Raw genomic sequence first — 16,366 nt, 5'->3', positions numbered from 1 at the left:
CAAAAACCCTAGTCGCTAAGTCTTTTATAATAGAATTTTTCTTTGGTCGCTAAATAGCGACCGATGTAATCACTCAAAAATAATAAATTCGGCCACCGCACATTTGGTTGCTATTTCACTTGACCAATTCAGCAACTGAATCGTTAGTCACTAATTTGGTCGCTAATAAATAATTAAATTTTAAATATAAAATGAAAACAAAGAATATTCGGTCACTATTTCAGTCACGATCGAATAATAAATTTTAAATATAAAATAAATTAAAGTGGTTTTCGGTAGTTATTTCGGTCGTTATTGAATAATTAATTTTAAAATTACTTTCAGTCGCTAATTTAGTGGCTAAATTTATAGTAAAATACATATATAGTTCGGTCACTAATTCGGTCGCCAGTAAATCATTAATTTCAGAATAGAAATGCATATTCGTTATTTAATTTTTAATTTTTAAATATAAAATTAATTAAAAATGCATTTCGATCACAAATTTGGTCGCTAAATGAAAATATGTTGTATGTTTTCTTTTTCCATTTGTTACATTTTGACCTGCTTAATAATTATCGACTGTAAACATAAATTTTAATTAAATTGTATAATCAAACTTATAAATAAAAGTGGACATTCATAATGAGTAAATATATCTAATAACAAAGTTCTATTTTAAAGATTGATAAAGTGCAAATTCAAAGTTTAATCAAATGCAATGTAAAAGTTTAATAAAGTTCAAATTCATAACTAACGTGACATAATCAAACTAAAATAAACAATAACCAAGAGTCAATGATCATTTCCCATGTCATGAGGACGATCAACCTGAGCATCATTAATATGGTGCTCAGTTCCATCTGTTATGGTAGTTGATAGACTAGGAGCTGGCATGATAGACTGAATATGCAAGTGTTGTAGTATACGCTACAGTTGCTCATTTTGTTGACGAATTTGCTCATTTTGTTCTTGCATCTGTTGTCGCATCTCCTGACTTTGGTGGTCATGATTCTCCATCAGCTGCAACATCTTTTCCTCAAGTGTCTTCTCCTTATTTGCCTTTGCCAAAAGCTCAGCATTCAATTTATTAATTGTCTCACACATTTCCTTTATTTGGTCTTCCACAGGAGCAATAGAAGTAGATGGAGCTGATTTTGAACAACTAAACTGTTTGCTCAAAGTACCTAGCCCATACATGTTCCCCTTGTAATTTGGAGCTCCAACAACATTCAGATATATTTCATTATCATTAACAGAAGTAGCAGTGTAAAGGGAATCCTGTGTAGATGTTCCTTCCTCTGTCGAATGTTGTAAGATTTCATATTGACAATGTTGATATTTCTCCTTCAATATAAAGTGAGGTATGAATATAAATTGTTAAATGTGTAGACATATAAGAATTAATATTCAAGAAAATCACCACTAATACAAGAAAAAAATTGACTTTAATCTACTATAGTAGGCTTCAAAGTTTATACTAGTCAATCACAAACATTTAACACTAGCTAAAGAAAAACAAATCAAGATGTGTAAATAAGTTCAAGAGATATTAACCAAAGGCAAGAGTTCATTTATAATATCAGTCACTATATATCAAATAAAGTGATAGGATTAGAAAAAAACAACTTACAGCAAATTCGCGGGACTTGTCATTGACCCATTTTCCCGACTTCAATTTCTTAGTTTTCTCCATCCTCCCAAGTAGTTGGTGGTCTTTGAAACTCCTTTGACTACATAAATTTAAAAAGTTAAAACTGTAATACATTTAATTAATTACATTGAATTGAAAATCAATGAGGTATACATATATACATATATATATATATATATATATATATATATATATATATATATATATATATATAAAGTGAAATTACCAGCTTTTCAAAGTGAGTTGCAGTAGATATGGTTCACCATAGTATGCTAAGGCTCCTCTATCAATAGATCGATTCGCCTTGGCAGTAGAGCTCTTGTTTAGGAAATCTGTAGAACCCCAATGTTCATCCAAGGCTGCTCGAACATTGTCTGTTATCCACTTTCCTTTATCTTGACCATTTCTGATCTTGTTCATTGCACTTTTCAAAATGCATGAACCTTTTGTCTCAAAAATAGCTCTAATGGCTCTCTCTTCTTGTGGGTGCCACCTATACTCTTTCTGCATAAAATAGGAAACAAGAAATAATTTAGAAATGATACAAGAAACAATACATTTTAAATTAAACCATAATTCAAGTTACCTTAAACTCTCCAAACTACCTATCGTGAAGGTCAATTGACACCTTCAACCAACTTGCAGCTGGTTCATCAAATTTTTCCGTAATGAGTAATGATATTTGATATGATATTAGAACACTCATATGTTGGTTGAAACCTATGTACAAAGACATTGCCAATACCACATTTAAAAAACATTTTAAGAAAAATTAATAGTTAAATAAAATGCAGTTACTCTCCATTATATGCACAAATGAAAGGCCTCTAATCAATAATATGTTCACAATTTGGATCTGATGGGTACTCAAGTGTAAGAGAATCATCTGGTGCTGAAGGTGAAGCATCTCTAACAGGGGTAATGGGAATTGACTCCCTTACAAAGGTAGGATTTGGTTGGTCTTGAGCTGTAGGAAGTGTGTTTGGAGTCGGTGCAATGACATGAATCATTGACTCTGAGGTTGATACGTGAATGGATGAGGTGGAAGGGTTGGTGGTAATTGGAGCTCCCAAACTAAGACCACGTCTTCTACCACGATTAAATGTTCTACAACCACCACCTCTACCTTTGTCTACCATCTGCATGTTTGATTTTGCTACACATGTAGACACACACACACACACACACACACACACACACACACACACACACACACACACACACACACACACACACACACACACACACACACACACACACACACACACACACACACACACACACACACACACACACACACACACACACACACACACACACACACACACACACACACACACACACACACACACACACACACACACACACACACACACACACACACACACACACACACACACACACACACACACACACACACACACACACACACACACACACACACACACACACACACACACACACACACACACACACACACACACACACACACACACACACACACACACACACACACACACACACACACACACACACACACACACACACACACACATATATGATATTTAAGAACAAACAAATAAAAAATGAAGTACCACAAACAATACACTTTAGTAAACAAATATATCCAACTTGTTAATGAAAACTTACATAAACAAGTTTTCTACACCAAAATAGACCAGTTATTTTCTCTTTCATATTTACTACAAGAGTAAAAGTAATAATTATTACAAATCATAGTCATACAAATGTAAATATATATATATATATATATACACACACACACACACACACACAATGAACATAAGGCATGCAATATATTTAAAAACAAATACATAAAAAGTGAAGTACCACAAGCAATACACTTTAGTAAACAAATAAATCCAACTTGTTAATGAAAACTCACATAAAAATATTTTCTACACCAAAATAGGTCACTTATCTTCTCTTTCATATTCGCTACAAGAGTAAAAGTAATAATTATTACAAACCACAGTCATACAAATGTAAAAATACACACACATACACATATACACAATGAACATAAGACATGCAATCAACTTTAATGTATGAATTACCTAAGAAGTATCTGTATCATCAAAATCACTCTCAATGTCATTCTCACTTAATATGCATTCATCCTCGTCTGGTTCAATCAAGTCTAGTTATTTGAGTAAATCTGCATCTATCTCTTCTCCACCTCCATCAACATCTGCAAGAGATTCATTAATGACATCAGGGTCAACTTCTAACACTTCTTGAAGTCCTACAAGCTCATCATCTTGGTATGGAGCTGTTAGCCCATATTTTTGATGAGCTAAAAATATGCTCTAAATACGAATTTTGCCAGATTATGTTCGAATCGAAAAGAAAGAAGAATCTATTGAAAGGGATTCACAGGTTCGAGGAAGTATTTACGAAGTATAAGGCTAAGACAAGAAAGAGGGCTTCGAACCATTGGGCGAATCGAGCTGGCATATGGTCGAATCGAAGTCAAGGCAGCAAGATTTCTGGACTTAGCGCAATTTCTGACAAAACTTCACAAAATCAGTTCGACTTCGAGCGATATGGATAACCATTCTAAGGAGCAGTTATGTGCATGCAAGGTGTACGTAGCAGGACACTTGGCATTAGGATAGTGTTCGACCGTTAGGGCAGTTTTATTTTCGAATGTCTATATATAGTAGTTTTTTAGTCAGATTTCAAGGTCGCAAATCATTTCTACAAATCCTTATATACTCAAAGTACCCAGCGCAGAGAGAAACGAGTACGCAAGGAAAAATGTATGATTGTGAACCATTTTAAGTTTCTGTAAACTTTACATTTCGAATGCAATGCAATTTACGTTTCACTTTATAATTCCTTCCTTTTAAATGGTTCATTCGGTCGAATGAACTCGCTGGTCCTTTAATTTCTGCATTTTACTTTTCTCTTGTCGAGTTACTTCCAGCATTTCGATTCTGTCAAAGAGTTTTACTTTCTGTAAATCTTAAACCAGTGAATGTTTGTTGCAATGATGAACATTAAAGGTTTTTTCATCTAAAGCAAACACACAAATGGCATGCTCCTGAGATTCACTAGTTGATCTCGCAAGCAATTAACTTAGACTAGCGGTTGTTTACCAAATTCCAGCGTAAACAAATTGGCACGCCCGGTGGGACAGGTCAATTGTGTGTTTTGGCTTTAAAATTATTATTAAAGTTTATTGAGTGCAGTTGGTTTATTGCATTCTTAATTGTTTTGATCTTGTATGCATTTAAGAAGTGGGAAATCTGTTCCACACTTAACAGAATTCAAAAGTCGTACAAGGATGGCTAGACCACCCCCAAGTAATCGAAACAATGACCTTCCAAATATGGAGGGGCAACCAACGCAGACATCTGTCAGTAATGCCAATATAAATTCCGGCATAGGAGCAATTCCTGACCAAACTGTTGGCACGATAAGTTCGACCGCTTCGACGGTTATGAATCAGACAGGGGTAACTTCTCCCATGACCAACATGACGTTGGCAAGTTCGACCACGTCAGCGTCTGCTTTTGCCCCATGGAATAACCCTAGTTTAGGGAATCCCAGTGGAAGTCCCTTTCGACCGCTTCAAAACCCTCTATATGGCATGCCTACATCTTTGATGGCAGGGTTGCAAAACTCTCAACCAAATATAGAGAATCTTAATATGTCCTCTCCATCAGGGTCTGTAGCGGGCAATCAAGGTAGGGTAATTCCTCAACATTTAACCAATACATCCGTTTTGTCACTCAGACAACAAATGGATGAAAGTAACCATGATATGGTTAACATGTTAACACAACAAATAGGAACTGTTATTAACCCTTTAATTCAAAATACAAATGACAGTTACCAAATGTTAACAAATCAAATAAGTCGAATTGCTGACTTTTTTGGGGCACCACCCATACAGCAACCACCAATTCGACAGATCCAAATACAGGCGCCTGTCCAAGAGATACAGATGCCTAACAACCCAGGGATACAAATGGCTCAAGCACCACAACCATTGGCACGCATAGAGCCACCAGCCCAACAGGTCGAACCAAACCCTGGTATAGTGTTGGTAAATAGAAACCAAAATGCTGATGAAGTAATAGGGAATGTTCAACAAAACCGTTTCGATAGGCAGAATAACCTGGCCCAAATGGTCGAAACAATTCTAGTACAGAATGGTTTGAATTTGGGCTTACACAGGCCCAATTTTGTGTCCCCATTATCTGAATATGTGTTACAGACAGAATTACCAAGGGGTGTGAAAATCCCTAAGTTTACTAAGTTTGCAGGAGAGACAAATGAGTCTACTGTCGAACACGTTGCTAGATATTTGGTCGAGGCAGGGGACTTGGCTAATAATGAAAATTTAAGAATGAGATATTTCCCTAATTCCTTAACTAAAAATGCTTTCACATGGTTTACAACCCTTTCTCCTCATTCCATACATAATTGGAACCAATTGGAGAGGATTTTCCATGAGCAATTCTATATGGGACAGTCTAAGATAAGCCTTAAAGAGTTAGCCAGCGTTCGACGTAAGGCACCTGAATCAATTGATGATTATTTGAACAGATGCAGACTCTTAAAGGCAAGGTGTTTCACCCAAGTCCCTGAACATGAATTAGTCGAAATGGCTGCTGGTGGCCTAGACTATTCGATTAGAAAGAAATTAGATACCCAGTATTTAAGGGATATGGCTCAATTGGCTGATAGAGTTCGACAACTCGAACGATTGAAGGCTGAAAAGGCTAGAAATTCTAAGTTCCACAAGAAGGAAAAGGTTGCATATGTCGAAACCAATGACAGTGACCAGGAGTTCGATATTATTTACGAAGATATCGAAGACAATGAGGTTGATTTAGCAGAATTAAAACCTGGACCTCCTTATGTTTGTAAACTTCTTAGACCTTCCAATGGAAAAAACCCTGTTGAACCTAAAAATGATAAATTTGTGTCTAAAACTTATACATTTGACATAACTAAATGTGATGAAATATTTGATTTATTAGTCACAGATGGCCAAATTGTTGTTCCAAAGGGCTTGAAAGTACCCCCAATCGAACAACAGAAGAAAAGGGGTTATTGTAAATTTCATAATTTCCTTGGCCACAAAACCTCACGTTGTGTTCTTTTCAGGGATTTGGTTCAAAAGGCTCTCAACGAAGGGAGGCTCAAATTTGGTGAGAAACCAAAGGTTGCCCAGGCAAATGCTGAAACATCCAAAGCTGCTGAAACTCTCTATGCAGAACCACAAGAAATAATGATGGTCGAAGCAATGGAGTTGTCTCAGGTGCAAGTGCAGGGCATATCTGAAGAGGATTACAACGAACAAATGAAGGCTGTGTATCCTCATGCTGAGGAAGATTTAATTGATTTCTTGAACAGATGCAAACTCGAAAGCAAGAGTGTGATGCTCTGTCCTCGCTGCAGTGCAGTATGTGATAGGGAGGCTACTGAGGGCCTCAGAAAATACCAAGTTGTTAACAAGGGGGCAAAGCAGAACCAACGTTTCGATAAAGGCAAAAGGGTTATGGTGCAGTCGAACAGTGATCAGAAATCTGGTCGAAGGAATACTTTCGCTCCTCCTGGTTCAGTTCCGGTCGAAAAATGGATGCATCAGGGACTTATAAGGTTCAACAAAGGGGCCATGGAAGTAGGCGGTTCGAGTGGAACGAAGCAAATTGGCCCACAGGAGGCTAATAGGTACTCTTATAGGAACAATTACAGAGGAAAGAATCCTATGACGAGGACCCAATGGCGTAGGTTTCAGCGTCAGAAGAAATTGGCCCAACAGAATCTGCAAACGGGCCAGTATAAAGAAGTATCTAGGAGGCCAGTAAAAGAGAGACTTCTGCCTCCAGTGGATGAAGATAAGATGGAGGATGAGGATCTACTGGATTCTGAACCAGACTTTGATGTCATTTGTGTGGTATCTATCTTGCCATCTGAATATGATGTCCAGTCTGAAGTTACTGAGATCGAAAGTGAGTTCGATCATTTTGATATGGCTGACCCAAAGCCAGTATGTTACTATGTTATGAACAATGGCTGTGTGGAAGAACAATTAGCTTATTTCGAAAGGCCAGATTTTCAGATGAAAAGTCATCTCAAACCTCTTTTCATCATAGCAAAAGTTGAGAATATTGGTATCAACAAAGTGCTCATAGATGGAGGAGCGGCTGTTAACTTAATGCCTCGATCTATGCTCCACAAGATCGGGAAACATGACACTGATCTATCTGCCCACAACATTGTGCTTTCGAATTATGAGGGTAAAACTGGCTATTCTTTGGGAGCCATTCAAGTAGATGTTGCTGTAGGCAGTATAGTTCGACCAACTCTATTCCTGGTGATACAGTCTAAGGCTAATTTTAACTTGCTATTAGGAAGGGAATGGATTCATGGAGTTGGGGCTGTGCCATCTACCCTCCACCAGAAACTCATTATCTGGAGGGAGGATGGGATTGTTGAAAATATAGAGGCAGATCAAAGCTTCTATAAGTCAGAGGTTGATAATGTTACTGCACAAACTTTTGACAAAAATTTGGCTAACATAGCACCTTGTGGTGACAAGGAGGCTGTTGTCGAATCAAGTGACAATGTTATCCACTCTGTCAAACTCCATCCTACCTATGGGTTTATATGGGAGAGGGAGGAAGTTGATGTTGTTCCCTCTGAAGATGGAGTCATTCCACCAACTGGGTGGAATATATATGAAGATTAATATGACTGAGGCCACTGCATGGGCCAGAATTACGGCTTATATGGCCGAAAATAGACTAAATACGGCTTTTGAGGCTGAATCTCAACAAAATATGGCAGTTGAAGCCAAGATCGAAGATCATGAAAACAAAGAAACAAAGGATCGAAGACTGGATTGCATTTATGATGATGAGCCGCTAGGTTTTGAGAAAAATCCCATAAGTGAGGTGCCAAAGATGCAGGCTCAAGATCCTTTGGAGGAGATCGACATTGGAGATGGCTCGATAAAAAGGCCAACCTATATCAGTGCCAATATCACCTCAAGTCTAAAAGAAAAGCTGGTGCCTCTTCTTAGAGAATTCAAAGACTGTTTTGCTTGGGATTACCACGAAATGCCTGGGTTAAGCAGAGAAATGGTCGAAATGAAATTACCGATTAAGGAGGGAAAAAGACCAGTAAAACAACTACCAAGAAGATTCGCACCAGAAATCATGTCCAAGATTAAGGAAGAGATCGAAAGGCTGCTGAGGTGTAAATTCATCAGATCTGCCAGGTATGTCGAATGGTTAGCAAATATAGTCCCTGTTATTAAAAAGAATGGAACTCTTAGAGTATGCATAGATTTTAGGGATTTAAATAATGCTACACCTAAAGATGAATACGCTATGCCAGTAGCGGAATTGTTGGTAGATTCAGCAGCTGGCTTCGAATTTTTAAGCATGTTAGATGGTTATTCTGGTTATAACCAAATATTTATTGCTGAAAGTGATGTGTCAAAAACAGCATTTCGATGCCCTGGTGCTTTAGGCACTTATGAATGGGTGGTTATGCCCTTTGGGTTGAAAAATGCTGGGGCCACTTATCAAAGGGCCATGAATTCCATGTTTCATGATTTTATTGACACATTTATGCAAGTTTATATTGATGATATAATCATCAAATGAAGATAGCCATTTGGATTACCTTAGGCAATCTTTCGAACGAATGAGGAAACATGGATTAAAAATGAATCCATTAAAATGTGCTTTTTGTGTGCGTGCAGGAGATTTCCTTGGTTTTGTGGTGCATAAAAAAGGCATTGAGATAAATCAAAATAAGACAAAGGCTATTCTTGAGACGAAGCCTCCTTCGACCAAAAAACAGCTTCAGTCTTTGCTAGGAAAAATCAACTTCTTGAGGCGATTCATTTCGAATCTAAGTGGCAAAGCTCAAATTTTTTCGCCATTACTTCGACTCAAGAAAGATGAACCATTCAAATGGAATGAAGAGCATCAAAAGGCTTTCGATGAAATTAAAGAATATTTGATCAAGCCTCCTGTGTTAATGCCTCCTAGTCGAAACAAGTTTATGAAGTTGTATATTGCTGCGTCTGACAAGACCATTGGTAGCATGTTGGCTCAGGAAGATGATGATGGCGTAGAGCATGCAATTTATTATCTTAGTCGTGTATTAAATAATGCAGAAACTAGATATACTGCCATAGAAAAACTTTGTCTTTGTTTGTATTTCTCTTGTGCAAAACTTAAGCAATATATAAAGCCTGTTGATGTTTATGTGTATTCTCATTATGATATTATTAAGCACATGTTGTCAAAACCTATTCTACATAGTAGAATTGGAAAATGGGCTTTAGCATTAACAGAATATTCTTTAACGTACAAGCCTTTGAAATCTGTTAAGGGTCAAATTGTGGCTGATTTTATTGTAGATCACTCACTGATCGAAATGCCGCAAGACTATGTGGATACAGAGCCTTGGATTTTGTATTTCGATGGTTCGAAACACAAACATGGAACTGGAATTGGAGTTTTAATAATATCCCCCAATAAAGTTCCAACTAAATTCAAATATAAAATCAAAGGGCTTTGTTCTAATAATGAGGCTGAGTATGAGGCTCTAATTACAGGCCTTGAAATTTTAATTAGCCTGGGGGCAAGAAATGTTAACATAAGAGGTGATTCAGAATTAGTGTTGAGGCAATTAACACAAGAATACAAATGTGTTAATAAACACTTAGCAAAATATTTTGTTATAGCAAGTTCTCTTCTGAATCATTTCGATTACATTAACATTGAGCATATACCTCGACAAGAAAACCAAGAAGCAAATGATTTAGCCCAAATAGCTTCAGGGTACAAAATGTCGAAGGAAAAGTTAACTCAGTTGATCGAAATAAAAGATAAACTGGTGTTACCAGAGCCATTAAGCACTAAATTGCCAATGCCAAAACTTGTGGGGGCAAGGATACCACAAAATAATGAAGATGAAAGCATGGATGATCTCCAGGAAAAAATTCAAATTTTGGCCATTGACAATATGTTAGATAATGATTGGAGAAAGTCCATTATTGAATATTTGGAAAATCCAATAGGCAATGTGGCTCGAAAGGTCAAATATAGGGCTTTAAATTACGTGATTGTGGGAAATGATTTGTTTAAAAAGACTGCAGAAGGAGTGTTGCTGAAATGTCTAAGTGAATCAGAAGCATACTTGGCAGTTTCCCATGTTCACAGTGGGGCTTGTGGATCACATCAAGCAGGCCATAAAATGAAATGGCTTTTATTTCGACAAGGTTTGTATTGGCCTTCGATGTTAAAAGACTGCATAGAATTTGCTAAAGGCTGTCAGGAATGCCAAAAGCATGCAGGGATACAGCATGTACCTGCTAGTGAGTTACACTCCATAATCAAACCTTGGCCTTTCAGAGGATGGGCTTTGGACTTAATTGGTGAAATCAAGCCTGCTTCTTCTAAGAACCAGCGTTATATTATAGTTGGTATCGACTACTTTACAAAATGGATCGAAGCAGTCCCTTTGCCAAATGTTGATCAGGAAGCAGTAATTAGTTTCATTCAAAATCATATTATTTATAGGTATGGTATTCCTGAAACAATTACCACTGATCAAGGTTCAGTTTTTACTGGACGAAAAATGCAAGAATTTGCCCAAAAAATTGGCTTTCGATTATTAACCTCAACACCATATTACGCGCAAGCAAATGGTCAGGTCGAAGCAGCCAATAAGATTGTAATTAACTTGATTAAAAAACACATTGCCCAAAAGCCAAGAAATTGGAATAAAACGTTAGATCAAGTTCTATGGGCATGTAGAAATTCTCCTAAGGAATCAACTAATACTACCCCATTTCGACTGACTTATGGGCATGATGCTGTACTTCCAGTCGAAATACATTTGCAATCAGCCAGGGTACAAAAACAAATGGACATTCCAATCGACCATTATTGGAAAATGATGTCAGATGAGTTAGTTGATTTAGATGAGGAGAGATTAAGAGCATTAGAAGTTTTGACTAAACAAAAAGAAAGAGTTGCTAAAGCTTATAATAAGAAAGTGAAGTCAAAAACTTTTAATGTTGGAGATTTAGTTTGGAAGGTTATCCTGCCCATAGATAGTAAGGATCGAGCCTTGGGCAAATGGTCCCCAAATTGGGAAGGACCGTTTAAAATAATTCAGATCTATTCGAATGGTGCTTATGAGTTAGAGGAGCTAACCCCTCAGAAACGTACTTTGAGCATAAATGGTAAGTATTTGAAAAAATATAAACCAACTCTGCTCGAAGTTAAAATAAGCATAGAATGAGAGAAATACTGGAAACATAAAAATGGCGATAATAGTAAATTGCCACAAAAGGGCCTGTGTCAGTATTACATCAAAAGTAGAATCGAAATACAGAATTCGAAATAAAGAGATTATAAGTTCTACTAATGCATGACCAAGTCCTCATATAGTTTCTTCAAGGTGGCCATCTCTTTAGTTAAGACCTGGTCAGCACTCTCCATAACTCTCGCCTCATCTGCTACAGCTTGAGATGCGCTAAAGGCCTTCAGGCCTTCCCTCCCTTTTTCAGCAACCAGTTTCTGAATCGAGTTAGCGGCCTTCTCCTGGAGTTCCTTGCGTTTGGCCTGCTCTGTCACAATTTTTTGCCTTAGATCATCGACCTGAGACAGCAAATCCGTAATAGTTGCCTCCCAGGAGGAGATGTTATCATCACAGGCTTTGATCTCAGAAGATCCTTCTTTCGCCTCTTTGGTGAGACGTTCGACTTCATGTTGAGCAGCTCGGGCTTTCTCGAGCAGAAGGATATGTGCCTGTTTCTGGGCATCCAGTCTGGCGCCATTTTCGCGTTTTTTCTGCACAGTACTTGCAAATTGGTCAATGATGGCCTCGATTTGGATAACTTTGCCTAGAATCTCATCAGAGGTAAGGGGGTTGTGCAATTTCTTCAAAAGTTCAGGTGCCCAAAGGCAGCAGAGGGGTTCTCTTCAATGGATTTAAGCACATCTTCTCGTGCGTATTCCATGGATAACTTCAAGAGCAGAGAATCTTGGCGTACTGAAGAGTTTATTTCGGCATCAGATGAGGACGAAGCACCAGGAATCTTTTCACTTGAGGTGTTGGTTTGACTTGTGTTCAGCAGGAGTCGAAGGGCTGCAGCAGGGTCTTCGTCTTGCATTTGAATGAATGTATCTTCTGCGATCCCTATGCTAGCGGAAAGCTTAGATGTTGAAGACGCCGGGTAAATGTCCGAACCTCCAGCTTCAGCCTCTTGTATGGCCTCTTCATCGGAAAAGTTTTCTTCGGATGAACTTTTCTGACTCGATCCATGAGGACTGCTGGATCTAATGCCTTGACCTTCACCCTGTTCCTCAACATTCACTGCATCCGTCTCAGGAACGGGAGATGTTCGAGCATGTGAGGGTATTTCGTTTACAGAAACATTTTGTTGTACCTGATTCGAATTATCATGGAAAAAGGTTAACAAATAGTTTCGTATAAGCTATGATTTAAAACGCATTAAGAGGATGATACCTCGACGGCAGTTTGTTCTTGTGGTGAGTCCGGTTGATCGACAGGGTTGCCCATCTCAGCAATAGAAGGAGTAGCCTCTACTTCAGTGCCGTCAATATCGGTCGAAGGTGGTTGGACGTCAACAGGTTGATTGTCACCTTGTTCTTTTGAAGGCTTGGTCTTTTTCTTTTTCTTCTTGATTGGCTCACCACCCTCAACAGCCACAGAAGGTTCAGGTTCGACCTGCTTCACTTTCTTTTTCTTCTTAGGCATTTGAGCCTGGGAATTGCCTACTTCTGTTTGTTCAGCAGACTTGGTCGAAGTCGCAGGTAACTTTCTTTTTCTTATAAGAGGTCTTTCCTCTTCTTCCTGCATTACGAAGGTAAAGAATTGTCAGAATATAGACTTGAAAGAAAGCTATAATATTGACATTAGAAATAAAACTTGCATCTTTCTCTTCGTCTAATTCGACGACCGCATGCTTCGAGCGTTTTGAAGTCGTGGTAGTATCAATGCTATCATCTTTCTTTTGACTCTGAAAAATAAAGAAATATGAGGCAAGACGTTAAGAGTAAAAGATAAGTTCAGAAGAGTTACCTTCTCTTCTTGTTTCCCTTCTTGGATCTTCACCCCAGTGGGTTTCTTGGGTCTCACATCAGCTCGAGATGTTTCAGCACTTTTTTTCGTCATGATTGTTTTGCCTGAAAGTAAGAATATTAGAAAAGGCAAAAATACATATCAATTTAGAAAGTCAAAATTAATTTAATACCTCGAGCTTGAAGGTTTGAGCGGATATTCTCGACCGTTGGTTGTGTAAAACCACTCTCAAGTCTGGAGATCATGATAGTAGTGTCTCCAACTGAACGGGTCGAATAATATTTCTCCCACCAGGTAACAAACCCCATGGTGCAGAAGTGGGAATGGTTGAACTCAAAAGGATGTAGGTTATAGTTTTCATCAAGAGAAATCTTCAAAAACTTCTTGAAAGTCTTTTCCGAAAGATTGGCCCCTCTTATGACGTCTCGAGGATCTTCGAACAAGCTTTTAGGAAGGATTTGCGAGAGGCCAAATTGTCTTGAAACCAAATTAGGCTGGTATCCAACCAGGCCTAAATAGTTCGATTGAACACCTGTACGACAAGACAGGATCTGTGGATTCAAGTAAAATGACCATATTTCGTTCACTTCTTCTTCATTGTCCGGATCGACAGCAGGAAAATAGTCAGTGAACCAGGCCGGGCCAACCTCTCGACTAATGAATGGAGCATGTTGGGGAAGAAACTTGTCAAAGCTCAGAAAAATCCTCATGTACTTTAGGAACAACTTTTGTGGGTTTTGATCTAAGGTCTTGGGTGTTAATCGAAGTGCTCTCTGGCCTTCGATCGAGCGATTTGCAACTTCTTCAGCATAATCTTGTGGGATTATTAATCCCATTTCTTGTTCGAAAGTGGCATTAAGCCACAATTGGAGAAGCCACATAGGCCCGGACACTAAGAAGGAAGACCCATCCTTCGATTTCTTCAGATCATCGCATGCCTCACCAAGCGATTCGTATAGCACTGCTAACAAGAGGCGTCCAAATCCAAAGTTCCGACCTTCATGAATTTGTAATGCCATTGGAATAAATCTTTTGGCTACTTGCAAGGATTTCGTGCAGAAGACATAGTGGGATAGCCACAGGGTTAAGAAGGCTACGTGCTCTTCATCAGAAACCTCCTCTTCGACGGGTCCTTTGTGTTCAGCTATATATTTGGAAAAGGTATTCTCCTTATATACTAGCTTGATATTGTCACTAGAATTAGTGGGGTCATAAGTTTCTCCGCTAGGCCTAAGGCCTGTGAGGGCGGCTACATCTAAGAGAGTGGGGGTCATCATACCACATTTAAATTGAAAGGTGTTGGTAGAAGACTCGAAAAAGTGCATAGCTGCTATCAGCATTTCTGGTCGATATTCAGGACCAGATCGAGAGAATTGTATCAAATCAAAGATGCCATATGTCTTCCAGAAATCCTCATACGCTTGTTCGACTCGATCAAGCCAAGGTAGGTAATCCCTATGGGCTATTGACGGGGCGGATCGAAAGAGTTTGTGGGGTTTGCTTAAACAATTAAAGTTGTAAGGCTCACTATCAAAAATCCTAGGTTCGCAAGTTGGGTAGCAGGGAAATACCTTGTTCATTTTACTCGAAAGTGATGATTGGTCTGGCAGGGGTCCACCGAAAGCGTAAACTGTTCTTGCCACTGCGAAAGGGATCATCACCTCCGATTCCCAGGTTTCTGTGTGTTCGGCGTCACCATGTGGTTCTGGAACCACCTTTTCTCCATCAGTCCTGACTGTAAAATGGTGCCATTTCCCAGCAAACGGAACTGCTTGTCCTTGCGACATTGTAAGAAATCTGAAAAGGGATGATTTTCTCGTGAAGGGTTGGGTAGCTGTTGGAATCAGTAAGTAAGAACTTGGATTCGCGAAGAACAGTGGCAAAGCTCAGAGATACGGTGAGGTTGATGATGAAAGGAGTAACAAGATGATATGAAGATCTGAAAGTAAGATGGTTTCGCCGGAAATATGAAGTAGAAGAAGAAGGGTTTCGGAAGAAAAGAAGAAGAAAGGTTTCGGAAGCAAAGAAGAAGAAAGGTTTTGGAAGCATAGAAGCTGAAGGGGTTTTGTCTGGAGTTCTGGCGCTATTTATGGAGTTTCACTTTAAAAAAGGGAAAAACAATATAATAAGAATCAAGGGTCAAAAATCAATCACATCAGATTTCCCTTTTGACTCCCCAGCGTGACACGTGTCCCACTCTGCCTAGAAAGGTGGAATTAATGATGGGTAGTGGGAGATCGAGGCGACGGTTACCAGTAAACGTGCCATCGTGTCGCCGTTCCAGGGAAACTGTTAGAAGAAGAGAAAAAATGTCAACTTCTCATCTTCCTTCGATCTCGAATCGAAGCAGACATTTTTTGGGGGCAATTTGTTAGCCCATATTTTTGATGAGCTAAAAATATGCTCTAAATACGAATTTTGCCAGATTATGTTCGAATCGAAAAGAAAGAAGAATCTATTGAAAGGGATTCACAGGTTCGAGGAAGTATTTACGAAGTATAAGGCTAAGACAAGAAAGAGGGCTTCGAACCATTGGGCGAATCGAGCTGGCATATGGTCGAATCGAAGTCAAGGCAGCAAGATTTCTGGACTTAGCGCAATTTCTGACAAAACTTCACA

At 38.7% G+C, this 16,366-nt stretch overlaps 2 protein-coding genes across 2 annotated transcripts; both read right to left on the bottom strand.

Annotated features, from left to right (window-relative positions):
- Positions 1-909: 909 nt before the first annotated feature.
- Positions 910-2,778, bottom strand: LOC114384072. The gene is made up of 5 exons (XM_028343751.1): positions 2,481-2,778; positions 2,262-2,353; positions 1,860-2,137; positions 1,613-1,712; positions 910-1,326 (listed from the first exon to the last, which is right to left on the bottom strand). The coding sequence occupies exons 1-5, from the start codon at positions 2,776-2,778 to the stop codon at positions 910-912; spliced, it is 1,185 nt and encodes a 394-aa protein (XP_028199552.1).
- A 9,285-nt stretch (positions 2,779-12,063) lies between these two features.
- LOC114384071 lies at positions 12,064-15,534 on the bottom strand. The gene is made up of 6 exons (XM_028343749.1): positions 13,920-15,534; positions 13,748-13,851; positions 13,599-13,685; positions 13,172-13,519; positions 12,696-13,091; positions 12,064-12,582 (listed from the first exon to the last, which is right to left on the bottom strand). The coding sequence occupies exons 1-6, from the start codon at positions 15,532-15,534 to the stop codon at positions 12,064-12,066; spliced, it is 3,069 nt and encodes a 1,022-aa protein (XP_028199550.1).
- Positions 15,535-16,366: the final 832 nt, after the last annotated feature.

The sequence above is a fragment of the Glycine soja genome, chromosome 14 (assembly GCF_004193775.1).
Source record: "Glycine soja cultivar W05 chromosome 14, ASM419377v2, whole genome shotgun sequence".
NCBI classification, from domain to species: domain Eukaryota; kingdom Viridiplantae; phylum Streptophyta; class Magnoliopsida; order Fabales; family Fabaceae; genus Glycine; species Glycine soja.
Note: the sequence above shows the minus strand (reverse complement) of the source record. Positions and strands in the feature narration are given on the sequence as shown.

What these genes read in the sequence shown, in the direction of transcription:
- LOC114384072 (XM_028343751.1), bottom strand. Translation starts at nt 2,778, where the DNA reads ATGCAGATGGTAGACAAAGGTAGAGGTGGTGGTTGTAGAACATTTAAT. An exon ending in CAACTCACTTTGAAAAGCTG is followed by an intron (nt 1,713 to 1,859) that starts GTAATTTCACTT and finishes AAATTTATGTAG; the next exon opens with TCAAAGGAGTTTCAAAGACC. An exon ending in ACAAGTCCCGCGAATTTGCT is followed by an intron (nt 1,327 to 1,612) that starts GTAAGTTGTTTT and finishes TTTATATTGAAG; the next exon opens with GAGAAATATCAACATTGTCA.
- LOC114384071 (XM_028343749.1), bottom strand. Translation starts at nt 15,534, where the DNA reads ATGTCGCAAGGACAAGCAGTTCCGTTTGCTGGGAAATGGCACCATTTT. An exon ending in AATTAGACGAAGAGAAAGAT is followed by an intron (nt 13,520 to 13,598) that starts GCAAGTTTTATT and finishes TTCGTAATGCAG; the next exon opens with GAAGAAGAGGAAAGACCTCT. An exon ending in ATGCCGAAATAAACTCTTCA is followed by an intron (nt 12,583 to 12,695) that starts GTACGCCAAGAT and finishes GAACTTTTGAAG; the next exon opens with AAATTGCACAACCCCCTTAC.